Source organism: Trifolium pratense, linkage group LG2 (assembly GCF_020283565.1).
Source record: "Trifolium pratense cultivar HEN17-A07 linkage group LG2, ARS_RC_1.1, whole genome shotgun sequence".
Classification (NCBI taxonomy): domain Eukaryota; kingdom Viridiplantae; phylum Streptophyta; class Magnoliopsida; order Fabales; family Fabaceae; genus Trifolium; species Trifolium pratense.
Genome location: NC_060060.1, coordinates 29947677 through 29965982, shown reverse-complemented (window position 1 = coordinate 29965982; position 18306 = coordinate 29947677). Strand labels below are relative to the sequence as shown.

Sequence of the window (18306 nt, the reverse complement as noted above, 5' to 3'; positions counted from 1 at the left end):
CTCTCTACGCTTTGCCGCAAGAGTCAATAAGCTGGGATATAAGGATTGTGTTATGGGTTCAATCCTCACCACCAACATAAAAAAGTTAACCAACCATTTAAAAAATTATAATCTAATTTAAGTTTTAGACCCAGTTTGTTTGATTGCTATGAATAAAAAAGACTATATGACAGTGGAACGCTTGTTTGGTTATTAAATCAACAACATTCTATATTGACCCAAAGCATGTTGTTAACACAATTTTGTCATATCACAGGTAAACGATACAAGGCAATCAATATCACCACCACTGAGGCTATAGCCAAGCCTCTCTACAAGCTCAATTATCTAAAGGTTAACACAATTACATTTACCAAAGATTAGAAAACAACACTTCTTATATCCCTGCCTGTAAAATGGGTACAAATTGGAGGTTATTTTAGTTATGGACTGAGCAGTGCCACTGGCCGGCAGACCTTTTTTCTTAGCCGTAGCTCAAACGAGAATCAGATAACTTTGCAGATGTCTGGCGCCGTGGAATACCAATCTCGCAGCTATTTACTCTTGCGGCAAAGCGTAGAGAGCAGAGTGACTCTCCTGATGAAGATGGGTCGGGAGAAATATTTACAAACATCAAAGTCTTTGAGTCTCCGCCAAGGCATGGCTGTCAAAGGAAAAAAAACAGAAAGTTAAAGCATGTTTTAAGAATTCTCAAGTTCTCTTCACTCACGTGATGTTAAAGTTTTAAGATATAATGCAAATATTCAATCAAGCTTTGCAAATATTCAAGCTTTGCATACCTGGAGAAGGGTCGTCAATTTTGAATTCCTAAAGGGGACATGATCCTCTTTCTTTGCCAAGGCAAAAATCACATCACTCAAACATGACAAGCTTTTGTTTATTGCCTGACAGACATATAAACAAATGTCATAACAATAGTTATCAGCATATAACTCAAAGCATAACAATGAAAGTCAAAGATACCTTAGTTTCATTCAGACGGTCCCCAGTTGCTCCACTTTTCGACAGCCTTTCACTTCCGGCAAGATCAATCAGGTTTAGAACACCTTGAACCTGTTGCTCGGTGTTCTACAAACAAGATAAAGGTAAAACACGACACAATTGACAAAAGAACAGAGATTACACCATTAAATCAAAGTCAAAGAGCAGTACCTCATTTATGCCGCTTATACGCAGAGTAAATACAAAGTGACTTCGCGAGGATTGTTCATTCATCTGTGTTCTGCCTACTGACCTGGAAATATGTGTATCAGGCACTGTCATTTAAAAACAAAGACCAGAAAGAACACAATAACATTGTGTATTGTATCTTAAAATGAACGCATATTTTAGAAAATGAAAATCAAAAAAGAAATCACAAAGTAAATGCGACATAAATTTTCAAACTGTATCAAAAACACAAATTTATTATGAAAAAACTTTACAATATCAGGAAACTTGACGGCTTCAATAAATTATTAGTTGAAAATGAATAATATTGGTCATCAAAAATTCAAACAGAAAGAAGATTTTAGTTTTTACTTTACCTGCTTTGTGCAGCCTTTTGTAGGAGGGTGGAAATCTCATCTGCGCCGCAAACATCTACAATAGTTAGCTCTGGAACATATGTGTTTTTTCCATTAGCATCATGTACAATATTGTACTTCTTTCCAGGATTTTCTGTCGGTGATAGCAGATCCCTTATGGTCTCGTTGTATATTTCAAGTACCGAGGCCTATAAATAAATGTTACACAAATTGTAAAGTCTCCACTGATATTATTTGTATCTAATGCAAATGAAAATAATGAGAAAGTAATAGTATATTCACCTGCATTGTGTACTTCCACCCTTGATCTTTCAGGGCCTGACTAACCAGGAATATCTGTTCAAGTGAACGAGGGATCATTCCTTTCAGCTCAGGTGAACCAGGCCTGCCAATCATTGTATAGGTTTTTCCAGAACCTGTTTGTCCATAAGCAAAAATGCAAACCTGCCACAATAAACCATGAAACATTTGTCAGCCAGCTAAGACATAAGTTCATCTAGTAAAAGCCTAAACACAAAAAAATATGAGAAAATATAAAAGAAAAAGCCCTAGAAGGATTGTACCAAAATAGCATAATCTATTCCATTGTAGCACTGCTGCTTCGTGAAGGAAACAATACTATGTTATTTTTAAGAAACAGCCAAATTCTTAGAACTTATTTCATTAGCAACACAAACACCAAGGTATCAAGCACTGCTTCACGAAGGAAAAAATACAATGTTTTTTTAAGAAACAGACAAATTCTTAGGACTTATTTCTTTAGCAACAGAAACACCAAGGTATCAAGCACAAGGTATACTCACACATAGCCAGAAAAAAGTCCATGTGAACAAAATACTGTGCCAGACTTTGTATTTTAGTTTTAGAGAGCAAATACAAGCTCAATTTCAATTTTTAAGCAGTTTGACCCTTTTTTTTTTAAAGAATTATCGGAATCTACCAGCAAACAACAGAGAATGATAACAGCAAAAGATTCTGTATTTATATAGTGAATCAAAAGAATAGACAGTAGAAATCACCTTGTACCCATCAAGGGCACTTTGTACCAGCTGAGAAATCTCTGTGAAAACATGCTCCTGTGAAGCCTTGTGGTCAAATACTTTGTCAAATGTAAAAGAATACTTCTGCCCTGCATATTTTTAAGTGATGAAATTCTTATAGTCGAAGAGGCACATACAGTTCATGAATCATATTCAACATAGTGGGCAACAGAGGAGAGAGGAAAGAAGCTTGTGTATATACCACTCTGTGCTAATTCGACACCCCGGCCAAGAGCTTCTGTTGATGAAGGGAACGAAACAACCATATCTGCGGCAGGACCATCATCAGATAGCAAAGGTCGGACACGGGCGAATACACGGATATTTCCTTTTAATTCCTATATACATATATACATAAATGATTATATAGAATTGAACTATTATTATACCAAACAGTTGATAAGAAGTAATAATAATTTTTCAGCAAAAACAACTTACTAGAATGGTGTTGTGCAGTTTCTTCCGTAATGACTCTCCTTCATTTAGTTGTTGTTCTTTTTCTTCCAGTCTCTCTCTTAATTGATCTATAATTCTTTTCTGATCTGCAAACACCGTTCTTGTTTCTGAATGCAATAAATCAGCCATCTAACCAAAAAAAAAGATCAAAATCCGCCCTATTTTTAATCAAAATCCACACACATATATATAAACATCAGTCCAACTAAGTACCTTTAACTTCTCCTTTTCAGCATTCAACTGTTGCTGCAACATATCTATTTGTTGTCTTTGTGAAGTGCATACCTCCTCAAGAGCACTTGTTTTAGCCGTCAATGTACCCAATTGTTCACTTGATTTCCCAGTATATTCTTTATATTTAGCTACTTCTCCAGTTAAAGATTGTACTTGTCCTAGTTGGCGATCACGGTCGTCTCTAATTTGCTTTAGCTCATCTCGGAGGCATTTGAGTTCAATAGCTAACATGTCTTTCGCCTTTGTAGCCTCATCTTGTGAAGCCTGAAATAATATAAAAACAAGGGATACAACAGAAATATTGTTCAGATACGTCAAGCGACAATTCAAAGCCAATATTAAAATCAGCAAAACACACAAGGTTTTCAAGTTCATAATATTTTCATTTCACTACTCTTCATTCGAGTCCATATTATTATTCAATCTACTCATTTTCAAATTCATTTCCGAGGAATCACTCTACGAAGGAAAAATTTCCAACTTGTTCGCAACAGGAACTTCACACAATTTAAATCATTTTGAGTATCAATAGGAATCATTAAGAACTAAAACCATCTATCTATTGACAATACACATCATAAATGATGACTTGATGGCATTAACCAAACTTAAATAGCTTACTTTAAGAGATGCCAACTGCTCTTGCAATGCCTTATTGTGGACTCTTACATTGCTAAGGGTATCAACAATAGTTGATTTCGCTGTTTGCAGTTGGTTATTCTGTTGATTAGCTGTGTCAAGATTTGACTGAAGGCGACTATTGTACTGCTGCAAACTGACATTATACTCTTGTGATCTATTGTACAGGTCCTCATTTGCAATGGCCTACAAAAATCAACAGTTTCAAATGGAGGGGGGGGAAAGATAAGCGGGTCAATCTGCTGCCTGCTAATATCAAAAAGCAAGATCCTACGGGACTTGTGTACTTGCAAATTTAAACAGTAACTGTAATAATGTAGCATTACCTTCTGCTCAGCAGCTAATTTTGCATTGGAAACTTTCTCGAGTTCAGTTGTAAGCGAAACGTTCATCTGCTCAGCTTCATTTCTGGCTTCTTTTTCTTTTCTATAACATTCAACAGCTTCCTAGTAGTCAAAAAAAGAAAAAAGAAATGAGGTTATAACTTATAAGGCAAAATAAAACATCAGTTGGAATATCCAATCATAACATTGTGGCTAACAACCTACCAATTTATCTGATTCTTCCTTTGCAATCTTCTCTTCTAAAGAGGAAATCGTCATTCTCATATTCGATATAGCCTCATTCAATTCTGCTATCTTAATTTTCATCTCATTCTCTGAGAAAAAACAAATGTAGATAATAATGAAATGTTGAAAACATGTTTTTAGCTAAAACGAAAGACTAACAGTTATCCTCAAGTTTAGATGATGGCATAACGCAGAATGATAAAACTATTAAGTAAGTACTTTGAATAGAAAGAACAATTTCTTTCAGATTATGGAAAAAACCCATTCCTAGATTATATTTGAGTCCCAATTAGTATTATTCAACCATTGTAAGCATAGCTTTGAATAATAAAAACAAGCATTCCCTTCATTTGTCATATACTGAAGCATTATCAACTGTATAAAATCAAGCAAATCACTCGATATACTTCATACTTTCCTATCATGAGTAGTCTACTTATACTATATTCCTGACTGATACTTGCAAATGTCGTACAACAATGCCAAATAGCTCAACATGCAGCTTGCTCAGCACAATAAGAGACACAATACTAGAAGAAACCATAATAAAACACTATGATCAAAACACAAATAAATAAATCATTACAAAAGTAGTAAAGGAAACAAGACACACATCTAAAAACATGCTTAGCAAGGTGTTTTCAATAGTGCACATAGTAAAACAAACTAAAAAGTCCAAAGAGAAGAAGAAGGCTCACCAATATCAACGCATTTCTTATCTAAAGAATCTAGATCTGTCTGAAGCTTTTCCTTTTCTTGAACATACCCTTCTTCAACTCTCTTAAACCATCTAACACAGTTTTTAAGTCTCTTAATAAGTTCCCCCATCTGCTCCATTTTTTTCTACAAAACAAAATACAAAAAATCAAACCCAAATAACCTTAAACAATAAAACTCAGTAATCCATAAAAATGAGAGAGATACCTTAGTATCTAAGCGAGTCTCCTTCTTCATCCTCTCATTCAACAAAGCTTCTACTTCCTCTTTAGTGAAATCAACAATGCTGGGTTCAGATCCCTCGGCAGCACTGGTGCCACCATCATTAGCTTCTGATCTGTTTTTTATAGCACCAAATGGAGTCCTAGCTCTACCCGGTGCAACCATTCTCTCACCACCAATCCTTCTACGCTTATCTGAAGGAATTTCTTCACCAATTTTTCTCTGCATCTAAAGAATGAAACAAATTTAACACACTAATCGCACTAATTACTAAGAATGAAACAAATTTAACACACTAATCGCAGTAATTACACAAAACTAGTTCTAATTAACACACTAATCGCACTAATTACACAAGACTAATTCTAATATAGTCAAATTGAAACCTAGTAAAGTACAATCTGAAAAATCGAAAAGTAAGAGAGTAATAGAGAAGGGGCTTACGTTGGATGGACTTCGCGGTGGCCGATTCTGGTTCCGGGAATTCATCTGAGGCTTTGTAGAAATGGGAACGATGTTAGGGTTTGAGATTTGTGTCGTGTTTGGATTTTGGAAAAAGAAGAACGTTTGAGAAATGAAATTTGAAATGAGAGCGTTTTTTTCAAAATTAATGCGCTCCTCTTTCTTTCTCTTATCTCTTATTCGGTTCTAACTTTATACTAGACCGGTTTAACCGGTTCGAAAGTTGGGCCCTGGTTTTTTTTCCAAATTGAGATTTTGAACTTTAACGGTCTTGTTTGACATTAGGAATTAGTGACCCACACACCTTGATTGATTAGGGATATCCATTATAATCTTATCTCATAAGCTAATAACAATCTCTCATTTAATTATATCAGCACTCGGATCTAATTATCTCATTTTATCATGTCATAATATCATTAAGAATAAACATCTTTTTCATTAGAGTTAACCTTAATCCACTTAATGATAATATTTTATTTAGCGCCACTTACATCAAATTGCGTTACTCTATCATACCACATTATTTTCGCTTACACCATTTTTATTTATATATTTTTCATATGTCTCATTTGTAGAAAACATTTATATACTTATATTATATGTTATTTATTAAGTTATGTCGACTTGTTTTCTCATATGCTCTTTATTTATCATTTTACACACATTCACCAATCTATAAATATGTGACCTCTCACCTATCATATGACTTATATTTTGTTCCATTTATTTCATTTGATTCTTCATGTGTTTAGAAATGAATCCATATGATGCGTAAATTGAATGAAACTTAAGTATGAAATATTTTATATTGAATTCGACATAAATTATGTAAGTTTCTATTATTCATTATTTTGTGGGTTTTGTTGTTTTGGGTTTAAAATAGTTAGTATTCTTGCTAATAATATTTTGTACAATCTTTGTACATGCAAGGTATTGGTCGATTGACGAGAGTATTTGCTGATGATTTTGATTAGCAAGTTAAGATGTTTCCACTTTACTTCTTTTAATATATTTGGTATTAACTCGTTTTATTGTTGGACACTAAATTATAACACAATTTAAATTTTTAGTGTTAATTGCTCTGATCATATTTTAACCACTCGTAACCAAACAAAGAAAAAGAAATAAGAGTCATGTTTGATGAAAAATTGTGTTAAAGATATATGGAAGGCAACTCGAAAGAATGCATTTTCAGAAACAAAATATTGACTCAATGTTACGTTTGTTTTCAAAAATTGTAAAAGAAAAAAAAAATTAATTTGGAAGAACTCGAGTTCTATTATCAAGAGGAATAATTTTTTGTTAGATTTTAGTTATGATATGGTCACACTTGGAGGGAATTGTTTTCTTATAAAAGAGAATAGCGAGAAATATAAAATGGATTTTTTTTTTTATGTTTATTAGTTGAAATGAAAATGAAAATATGAATTATTGCAAGTAAAGAATGTCTTGATTTTCCTAATTATTTATTCAAGCAGATATTCATTGAAATTAATTATGCATCGGTAGTGTAATTTTTTTTATACATACATCTATTTAAATCACGATATTCATAAATATTTAAAGAGATATTGGTCCAGTGATGAAGGGGTTTGAGTAGTATGTTATAGGTTTTGAGTTTGATTCTCAGCTTATTGTAAACCATAAAAAATATATATAAGTGATATTAAGATATATAAAAGTGACATTATAATGTGATTTAATTAGATGCACGTGTAAAAATGTTTTACACTAGTATGAATATATATATAAATTAATTCTGTATTCATTTTTTGTTACTATGTTTATTTTATTTTGTTTACTAATTGTGTGTTTATTTTTTCTTTTTCTTAATACATGCAGCCTAGCTGCTTTGTGTTGTTGTTGCCTCTTGGACGAGTGCTGCAGACTGCAGTGACCTAACTATTATTTCTACGAGCTAATACATTTCATCAAACTGGGAAATTATTAAGACGCTATTGTACTTGTAACGATATTTTGATTTTTTTTTGAAAAAAAAATTACATTGTGTGGATACATTCTATCATGAATTGTATGAGTAAATAATCAATAGGCTTAAATATGAAAAAAGTCTCTGCAATTACGATTTGTTTTGATTCTAGTCCTTGCAAAATAAAAAGTTTGATTTTAGTCCCTGTAAAATACCAAAATTTTTAAAAAGGTCCTTAAGGTGAATTTTTGGCTGACATGTCAAGTAATTGATGATTTGGCAGATGCTGACTAGGATTTTTGACGACGTGGAATTAACATGTCATTTTCATTTAAAAATAGAAAAATAGAAATAGAAACTTAATAGTTAATATACTTACAAAAAAAATTAATATATTAGATTTAAAAATATATTAGATATAAAAAAAATTATCAAATATTATAGAAAAAAAAAACACGCAAAGAAGAAAAACTTGTTCATCTTCTTGAAATCGCAGAGTTCTTCTTCGGGAGTTCTTCGTACGGTTTGTTTTTGTTTATCTCAATTTCGTTTTCGTAATTTCGTGTAGGAATCAACGACTGCAATTGAATCTGTTTTTCGCGTACGGTTTCGTGTAGGAATCAACGGTTGAGATTGCTTCTTGAGTTTGTGCGATTTACTCTGGTCTTTAATCGCAACTTTGATTCAGGAACCCTAATTTTTGCCCTTTTCTTCTTTGCGTTTTTCTTCTCTGTGTGTTTCTCCTTTTTTTTTTCTTCTGTTTGATTTTTTTTTTTTAAATCTAATATATTAATTTTTTTTAAGTATATTAAGTTTCTATTTCTACTTTATTTATTTTTTAACAATCTGACATGTTATTTTATGTTTTTCTATTTTTAAATGAAAATAACATGTTAATTCGACGTTGTCAAAAATTCTAGTCAGTAGTATTTGTCAAGTCATCAATTACTTGGCATGTGAGCCAAAAATTCACTTCAATGATCTTTTTAAAAGTTTTGGTATTTTGCAGGGACTAAAATCAAACTTTTTATTTTGCAGGGGCCAAAATCAAAACAAGCCGTAATTGCAGAGACCTTTTTCATATTTAAGTCTAACCAATATTAGCTACAGTTTCCGGAAACTAAGTGGGTAAGGTGGAATGCCCATCGGGGTTCTGGTATGATTTTGAATGTTGATGGGAGTAGTCTTGGAAATCCTGGCATCTCAAGTTTTGGGGGCTTAATTCGAAACAATGATGGCATGTGGATTCATGGTTTTGCTGGAAACATAGGTTTCTCTAACATACTTCACGCGGAGCTTTTGGCTATCTATTATGGCTTAGTCATGGCGTGGGAGTTTGGGATCACAGATTTGTGGTGCTACTCAGACTCTAAGGTGGCAATCAAGTTGATATCAGAATCTGTTAATGTTTGGCATCACTATGCAGCTATTCTCTATAACATAAAGGAGTATCTTGCTAGAGATTGGAGGATCCATATAGTTCACACCTTCCGGGAGGGCAATGCATGCGCTGACTACCTTGCAAAATTTGGAGCTGCCAATCCTGAGACATATTCTCCTATAGTTGATCCCCCAAATGGAATGAATCTTCTCCTGCTAGCTGATGCTTGTGGGACTTTCTTTTCTAGATAATTTGTTTTTCTTTTCTTTTATTTCTTCTACTTGTACCAAAAAAAATATTAGCTACAGTATTAGTATTATATATGGTATTGTACATTTGTTAATAAAATGGAATTCCCCTTATTTTCTCATTTTTCTTTTCAAAATATAACAAGATAGAGAGTGAACATGACCACATTGAAACGAAACCCATTAAAACTCAAAGCCAATCACACCATAGTAGAAAAGAGGCATCAGATCTTGTATGAACTCAAACCCATTACATGTAATGGGTTTGAGTATAAACTTGAGGAATATTAGAACAACAACATCATCATCATATATTTAAGGCAAAATTACATGTAATGTGTTTTTTCTCCGACTTGCCATCGTCGTTCCCTCTTTTCAGTTTGAAATTGAAGAGTTTTGAATTGAAATTGAAGATTGATTGTAACCAATTTTAAAATTGAAAAGCTTCATGATAATAGAAGAAGATGAAATATTATGGTACTCTGTCAATTTCATATATATGGTAATAGAAAGAAAGAGAATTTGACGAGGTGGTGACAGCCTGATAGTGATAGTGAGGTGGTCACAGTGTGACGGTAAGGCACAAATACAGCAAATAATTGGCGGCTAGATTGAGTGTTGGCAAGGCGGCGACGGAGAGAGACGATTAGATTTAGAAGGCGCAAATGTGGGTTTTTGTTTGAGGGCAATTTTGTCTTTAAAGTTTATAGGAGACACACTTTATGGAGTTCAGATATGCTCCATTAGCTTATCCTTCAGTTTCTTCCAGTACCTTGCCCAGATCGTGACATGTGGCAAAAAAGAATCCAATGGTTCGAAATAAAAATTGGAAAAAAACTGTAACAACACCACACCATGTCTTTCTTCTTCCTGATTGAGATCTGGAAAACACTTCAGATTCAAAAAATGGAAAAATAACAAAAAGCACTTCCCTCAACTTAATCAATGATTTGTTATAAAATACACCTCCAAAACTAAACATATAATTATGTCTTTAATCCACAACTAATTAATAAGTAACTCTTGATAAACCAAAAAAACCAGATTATAACAGAATCAAAACGAACAAGTAGAAAAGTGAATTGAAACAAAGCTGGGCGGTTTTAATGGCGCGACGTAACCACCGGGACCCCACTACTGATAATAACGACATCGTTTTCACTCCACAATATAGACCTTATTGAATTGGTTTGTGATGGTGTTGGTGGCTATGCGTCGCTGGAACAGATAGAGAGGTGTGCCGTCGTTATTACCAGGATCATCACGAGGGGGCAGTCGGGGGATCATCCACATTGGGCTTAAGAACAACTCTACAAGTGAGTTGGACACCACACTCTTACCCAAAACCTTAAGGTGTTAGGTTTATGGGTCCTCTCACTTATAAAGTGTTCAACCTCCACTTTTCTAAGCAATGTGGGACTTAACCACTCACACTTGCCACAACAATCTCCCCCTCAAGTGTGAGTCCATCCACTCTAGGATATGCTCCCCCTCAACCGGAAGCTTTCTTCATCCTACACTTGTACCGCCGTAAGCCACACTGCTCCACGAGACTCGCCGCCTGACCACCTTTGTCAGGAAGACTTTCGATACAAGGAGCCAGTTCAACCCTTCGTCGAACCATCGGCTCTGATACCACTGTTGGGGTGTCCGGGGGAGCTCGGGAGAAACAATGGGTCAATGCTCCAGGACCACACAAGAGAGGGAGACCCCACATCCCAACCCAAAACCTTAAGGTATTAGGTTAATGTGTCACCTCTCTTATAAACCCAACATTCCGGCAAACGGTGTAGGGACTGACAGAGAAGGTGACAGCGGCGGAAGGGTGATGTGATAGGAAGACGAAGGACTGTATTGTTGAGCAGATCTGAATTCTCAACAAGGAAGAGGAAGTAGAAAGACATGGTGTGGTGTTGTTACAACTTTTTTTTTTCTCCAATTTTTAATTTGAACCATTGGATTCTTTTTTGCCACATGTCACGATCTGAACAAGGTACTAGAAGAAACTGGAGGATAAGCTAATGGAGCACATCCGAATAGGGATGGCAATGGGCGCCCACGGGTGCGGGTTTAAGTGATACCAAACCCACACCCGAAATCAACACCCAAACCCAAACCCAAACCCAAATCTGTTCGGGTGGCAAAACCACACCCACGCCCACACCCATTGGGTTCGGGTTTTTTACACCCAAACCCAAACCCACAACACATTTTGTACTACTTTGCAAATTTAAGCAAAACAAGGTAAATTTAAGCAAAAACAATGGAATTTAAACATATTGTCAATCACTTAGCAAAAACATAGGTTTAAAATTACAAGGGAATTTAAAATTACAAAATAGTCTTTCAAGAAATTAAATTACAACTAAACCAAAATTAAGTTCTTCCAACTTTCAAGCAAAATTCAAACACAATTTTGGTTTGTGGTTTGTGAAAAACCTAATTTTACTTTTACACTTATATATATATGTGGGGGTATTTAGGTAATTTTAACATGTTTCGGGTGGGTGTATGGGTTTCGGGTGTGGGTTTGAGTGATACCAAACCCACACCCATATTTTCGGGTGTCACCCAAACCCAAACCCAAACCCAGTCAATTCGGGTTTCGCCCGTTGACTTGAGTTTGGGTTCGGGTGGGTCTCACGGGTTTGAGTTTTTCTGCCATCCCTACATCCGAACTCCACTTTATGATGCTGTGTTTTTCAAAGTAAAATAAGTGTCATTTATTACTTTTAACATGTGTCCTATATACACATGATAACAGCACCCAAAAAATTAAAAATACAGTAAAAATATATTAAAAATAATTGACAATTAATGAAGTATTCTCGTCTTTTTCTTATATATACATTGAGAACCTTGATAGAGTTTTTTCACTTACCAAAAAAAGTAACTTAGTAGGGTTTTTCGCTTAACTCACTCACTATACTCTCAAACCCTAATCCCAAATTCTCAAATGACACCAAAGAAACGCCCCACTTCTCCTCCTCTCGAGGATGATCAGAAACCTTCAACCCAAAAGCAACCAGAAGACAAAGTAGCTCACAAAGAAGAAGAAGAAGATGAAGATGATTCATCCGAAGAAGAAGAAGAAGAAGAAGGTTCATCATCTGAAGAAGAAGAAGAAGAAGAAAAAGAAAAAGATCAATCTCAAACCGCTTCCAAAAACCCTCCACCTTCTACTCCTATCTCAAACCCTAAACCGGCTTCTGAATCTGAATCCGAATCTGGATCAGAATCCGGTTCTGACTCTGGATCCGGATCCGAATCCGAAACTGATTCCCAACCGGAACCAACTCTACCTCTTAACCCCAAAGTTGTTAAACCACTCGCTTCCAAGCCAATGAAGGCCCAACCAAAGGCCCAAACCCAGGCCCAAACATATTCTATACTAGCCAGATCTGGAACTAAACGTGCAGCTGAAAACGGAAATGACTCAAACCGTTCAAAGAAGAAAACAACCGATGTTGCCGTCACCGTCACCACCGGTGGTGATTCCGACGACGATAATGAGAATGAAACTGAGGAAGACGTGAAATTGACTGGTGAAGACTCAAAGAAGAGTACTCAGAGACTTTTCAGCGAACAAGATGAGCTTACTATTCTCAAAGGACTCGCTGATTTCATTTCCAAAACTAAAAAGGATCCGTTGAAGGACGCATTGGCATTTCATGGTTTCGTGAAGAAATCGCTTAGCGCTGAAGCTAGCAGCGCACAATTGAAGCGGAAGGTTCGTACATTGAAGAAGAAGTTTGAAACTAGTGACAGTTTCACTAAACCACATGATAAGAAAGCATTCGAGCTTTTCAAGAAGGTTTGGGGTAATACTGGTGCAAATGAAGCTGAAGAAAATGGAAAAGTTAATGGGAAAAGTGTTAAGAAAGAATTAGTTATATCTACTAAGAAGGAAGCTGCAAAAGTGAAAACTGTTGTTGATAATAGTTTGATTGTGAGTGAACTGATTCGTTTTGGTGTTGTTGCTGGTTCGTCTGTTTTGAATAAGGATTCTTTGGAAAGGGGGTTGGAATTGATCGAGGAATCGAAGAGAGTTGAATTTGTGGAAAAGTGGAAGCAGGTTCAAATTGCTGAAATGGAGTTGCTTGTGAGACGTTCACAGCTGGCTAAGGAACAATTTAACTTGTTATTGCAGGCACTCAAGAAATCAAGCAAGTAGGAGTTTCCTTATTAGGTATAGTTTTGTGGTTAATGTGGTCTTGTTTTGGAACTGTTATCCGTTTATTAATGTAGCAATTTTGAATCTATCTTATGGTCTTTTAGGTTGACATTTGATAACAACTGTGAATCTGTGATGTTTTGATTATTGGCTACATGAAAATGAAATTATTATGGTTTAGGAATTTGGCTGAACATACACATTTTCCCATTGTGTTGTTTTGATTGATGATTATAATATTGTTCTAGATATTTTTGAATATGTGGTTAGAGATAGCTTATGCACTGGCTTGAATTGATTGTGAGATCTTTGAAATGGTTTTCAAAGCATGCCTTTGGTTGTTTAACTTTTGTTGTTTATTATGCATCAATGAAGTTTAGTATGAAGGGCTCACTGTATAGTTTTATATGAGTTACGAGAATGTGATAAGAACTGGTTGTAGATATGTTTGTTTGTTCCACTACTAGTTTGAAGTATTCATTGCGTAGTTTTAATCAAGTAATGAAAATGTGATATAAGAAATGGTAGAAGGATATGTTTGTTTGTTACCTTAGCCATAGATTTCCAATCTTGTAAGCGTTGTCGAGTGTTAGGAACCCAAATTAAAGATACCTATTACCGGGTTAAACTTTATCTGGTGACTGAGGAAATTGTCTTCAAGGTGAGAATCCATTTTGTCGTGGCACCTCAACTTAGCTATTTTATATGTTTCAATTCAATTATAGTTGGTCATGTACAGTGGTATGAGGTCTCTGTTGTTGTGGAAACTGCCCCTTTCTATTCCTTAACGTAACCATTTACTAAGTACATTATTTTTATACATTAAGGAATGAGGATATTTCTTAATGGCACAAAAACACTTGGTTGAATTTGTTATTTGTGTAATACTAAGTGCCCATGACATCAAAGGACAATGGCACCATGGTCCTTGCATTCTACTATTTCTTTGTTAGCATTCCCTGTATAGGTAGAAACTGTGAGTACATCCAATGATGCAATCAATCATGTGTGGTTTAAGTTAGTTCTGCAATGTCACATAGTTTTGAAGCAACATTTTTAATTAAAATTTTGAACTGCCCATGATTTTAATTCAAGTATTACTAAAAATGTTCTTGGAATGAATGTAACACCAGGTGATTCCCATCCTGAAATGTGATATCTGCAAGCTTGTATTATTATGATATATAGAACGATTAATGAGCAATAGTGATTGCTACTATTACTTCATTTAACAACTAGTTTGAAGGGCTCACTGTATAGTTTTATATAAGTTATGAGAATGTGGTAAGAACTGGTTGTAGATATGTTTGTTTGTTCCACTACTAGTTTGAAGGATTCATTGTGTAGTTTTAATCAAGTAATGAAAATCTGATATAAGAACTGGTCCATGTTTGTTTGTTTGTTTGTTACCTTGGCCATATAGATTTCCAATCTTGTAAGCATTGTCTGGTGTTAGGAAACCCAAATTAAAGATTATGAATGAATGTGACACCAGGTGATTCCCATCCTGAAACGTGATATCTGCAAGCTTGTATTTCATATATTGATAAAAAAATAGTGTCTTGTATGATTTATTTACACTGAACCAATGTGCTTGAAAATAGTTTGAAACTCTTCCAAATTGGAAGTAGAGTTTTATAGTATTACTTGTTTGTTCACATGACAAAGACAATACTTTAGGCTTTGTCTAACATGCACAACCAAATTAAGTGGTGCATGGTGCACAAGTTAGCCATATCACTATAACGAATACGAATTTTACAAAATCCACCGCTGGATAAAAAATTTATATCGTTTAGATCATCCATAAATTTTTTAAATTTTTTTGAAAATCATTTGATATGTTATTGAGACTCATCAAGATTAACGGTATTCAATAAAAATTCATAAACCGTTAATTTTGAAGATCTCAATAACATATCAAATGATTTTTAATTTTTTTCAAAAAATTTATAGATGATCTATACGATATAAACTTTCAATTCAACGGTGAAGTTTGTAAAATTCGTATTCGTTATAGTATTTTCGGTTACTTGTGCATGGTGCATAACTTGAGAGACTTGTGCACCATAGACTTTGGCAATATTTAACTATAGTTGATTAGACAAAAAAAAGTATTAATGCCTTAAACATCAACTTATAATTGTTTTCTCTCTTCTTTATGTGGAATCAATATTATGTTGCTTTGAGTGATAAGGATTAAGGACATGGAGAATCCCTAAATTTTTGCTTAGTATCGAGTGATTTTCAAGTATTGATGTCTTATACTCTATGACAGTTGTCTTGATTCCTATCATGGTTCTTTCCAAATTGTCTGAATCTCTTTTTCCATATTGAGGAGTCCAATTATTTCTTCTCTTTCAAATACATAGAATTTCCTTGTGGCTAGTATTTTCTTTTATCTTCTGTTTGCCATTTTTCTTTGATAAATCTATAATACATTGGTTCTACTATTACCAATAAAAATTCCCCATAATGAAACCAAAAAAAAAAAAAATTCCCCATAATATTTTGGTTTGTGTAAATTTCCCTCCACCAAATAATCAAACAAAGGCATTATATTAAATTTGAGGTAGCAACAACTATAATCACAACCCACAGATGAATGAATATTTGAATTGGTGATTTATGGTGAAATGGAATGTATTGATATAACATTCTTAAAATCTAAACATACTCCTTTGTTAAATCGAATGGATTGTATTGAGCCTTTTCAATACTTATTCACTAAACATTTATTATTACTAGTATTTCATTTTTCATACATGATGAGATTTAAAATAGCATGACACATAACTAGCTCAAAGCTGAAACTCAATTGAAAAAACATTACACCTCTACAATCTAGTACTTTTTCAGATTGACAACTCAAATTTGGAAACAATGATACCGTCATTATCTGCATAAAGCCATTCTCCATCACGAATAAAAGTTCCTCCAACATAAACAGCAACATGTTTTTCACCAGTACCTTTTTTATTAGATCTAAGTGGATAAGAACCCAAAGCTCTAACGCCAACATGACACAAATTAATCTCATCCACATCTCTAACACAACCATTCACAACAATCCCTGACCACCCCATGTTTTGTCCCAACTGCACCAAATTCCCACCAACTAGAGCACACCTCATGCTTCCTCCTCCATCAATAACCAAAACTCTTCCTTCTCCTTTTGTTTCAAGAAGTTCTCTAACCAACACATTGTCTTCAAACACTTTTACGGTGACAACCGGCCCGTAAAACGCTCGAGATTGACCATACATATGAAACACTGGATGAAGTATCCTTAAATCACCACTTGATAAATGTGCTGCGTTTGTGTCACATATCTCTGCAGTTGGTAGAAAAGCCATGTTACACTAGTGACTCCTGCAACCACATCAACAAGAACCCTTGTTGTAATTTTTTTTTTCAAGGAAATCTGAACCATTCATTAATTTTTACCGCATATGGTATATGCAGTATAAGTTTTCCGAAGACAATGTTACTGTAAAGGTAAAGACACTTTTACTTACCGTTTAAGCGAATCAACTATGCTTAATTTAGAGTCTTTTGCCGTAATTTTTTTTACAGTGAAATCTCAACCACTAATTTGTCTTTAGTGTATATAGTTAAAGTCATCTAGTAGAAATTGAACGGTGAGGATTTTCACCGGACTCTCTCTAGTGAAAGTTCCATAAGAGAGAATCTCTTTGCATGAAGAAATTAGTTGCTTTCAAGATTATGTAAAGAAAAGCATAGGATATATAATTGTTTTAGAAAGAAGAACATGATTTTTATTTATAGTATGTGAATATGGTTGGAATATTAACAACATAATGAAATCATAGGATTGGAATTCAGGTTGAAACAACATAACAAAGCAGCTTAAATTATGATGCAAATTAAGCCAAAAAAAGAAGCTTATGCTTACCAAAAGGCAGAGTAGAGATGAAAGCAGCTGAAGAAGAGTTGAGGAATTAATTAATGGGACTGGTCCTTTAGCTTTTGTTTTGGTTTGTTGGAAAAATGTATGGAGGGGAATTTATAGTTTTATACTAAGTGATTTATTTTTTTGGTACCATCATTTAGTTTTGTTTAATGGATGTGGATAAAAAACTCAATAAATTTATTACTTTTGTCACAAAGTGGAATAAAACGGATGAAACTCAGCCTAACGACAAGGCCCGAAAAACCGGCCCAAACCACCATAACCGGATAAAAAAACCGAACTGGGTCGGATTCGGGCGGTTAAACGGGCCAATGGGTCTGAAACACGGTTTCTATTGACTAATCACGACCGGGTTCGGTTGAGTGAACTAGGACCGTCGGTATCCAAACCGACCCGTGAATGTATTCTTTGAATGCATAGTAGCTGGCAACGTTCCTTTCAAAAAATTAAAGCTCGCAACATAGTAACTTTGATTTGACTTTAAACAGAATAAATATAATTAATGTATACATATTTCCAAATATGCACAATTAGTACATTGTTTTTTTTTTTAGAAAGTACTCAATGCAGACATTAACTTTACATCACAAATATTTAATACTCCTAATAATAAAGTAGTAAAATTATTAGTCTCTTATTTTCATCCCTACGATTCTGCATATCAATTATACTGTATCTATCAACACAATTCAATCTCTCTTCCTTTGAGCCATTAAAAAAAATAAATAAAAAATCTCTCTTCTTCCTTACTTCTTCATTACAACTTACAAG

At 34.4% G+C, this 18306-nt stretch overlaps 3 protein-coding genes across 5 annotated transcripts; 1 reads left to right on the top strand and 2 right to left on the bottom strand.

Moving 5' to 3' along the window:
- Nucleotides 1-189: 189 nt before the first annotated feature.
- On the bottom strand, nucleotides 190-6176 carry LOC123908783 (kinesin-like protein KIN-14D). 2 transcript variants are annotated; one of them, XM_045959512.1, is made up of 16 exons: nucleotides 5848-6176; nucleotides 5389-5631; nucleotides 5163-5307; nucleotides 4444-4553; nucleotides 4222-4341; nucleotides 3878-4081; nucleotides 3236-3520; nucleotides 3005-3151; nucleotides 2769-2904; nucleotides 2546-2655; nucleotides 1809-1970; nucleotides 1527-1714; nucleotides 1153-1234; nucleotides 964-1068; nucleotides 780-884; nucleotides 190-643 (listed from the first exon to the last, which is right to left on the bottom strand). In XM_045959512.1, exons 1-16 carry the CDS (start codon nucleotides 5890-5892, stop codon nucleotides 464-466), a joined length of 2367 nt encoding a protein of 788 aa, XP_045815468.1. In that variant the 5' UTR covers nucleotides 5893-6176; the 3' UTR covers nucleotides 190-463. The 2 variants fall into 2 exon arrangements, with proteins under 2 accessions (XP_045815468.1, XP_045815469.1); XM_045959513.1 differs by having other exon boundaries at nucleotides 5389-5625; nucleotides 5848-6063.
- A 6087-nt stretch (nucleotides 6177-12263) lies between these two features.
- Nucleotides 12264-13785, top strand: LOC123909621 (probable transcription factor At4g00390). Its single transcript, XM_045960492.1, has one exon. It carries the CDS (start codon nucleotides 12384-12386, stop codon nucleotides 13599-13601), a length of 1218 nt encoding a protein of 405 aa, XP_045816448.1. The 5' UTR covers nucleotides 12264-12383; the 3' UTR covers nucleotides 13602-13785.
- Nucleotides 13786-16321: 2536 nt separating this feature from the next.
- Nucleotides 16322-17726, bottom strand: LOC123911077 (putative 4-hydroxy-4-methyl-2-oxoglutarate aldolase 3). Of its 2 annotated transcripts, none has more exons than XM_045962422.1 (2): nucleotides 17518-17726; nucleotides 16322-16935 (listed from the first exon to the last, which is right to left on the bottom strand). In XM_045962422.1, the coding sequence occupies exon 2, from the start codon at nucleotides 16865-16867 to the stop codon at nucleotides 16457-16459; it is 411 nt and encodes a 136-aa protein (XP_045818378.1). In that variant the 5' UTR covers nucleotides 16868-16935; nucleotides 17518-17726; the 3' UTR covers nucleotides 16322-16456. The 2 variants fall into 2 exon arrangements, with proteins under 2 accessions (XP_045818378.1, XP_045818377.1); XM_045962421.1 differs by having other exon boundaries at nucleotides 16322-16973; nucleotides 17518-17723.
- Nucleotides 17727-18306: the final 580 nt, after the last annotated feature.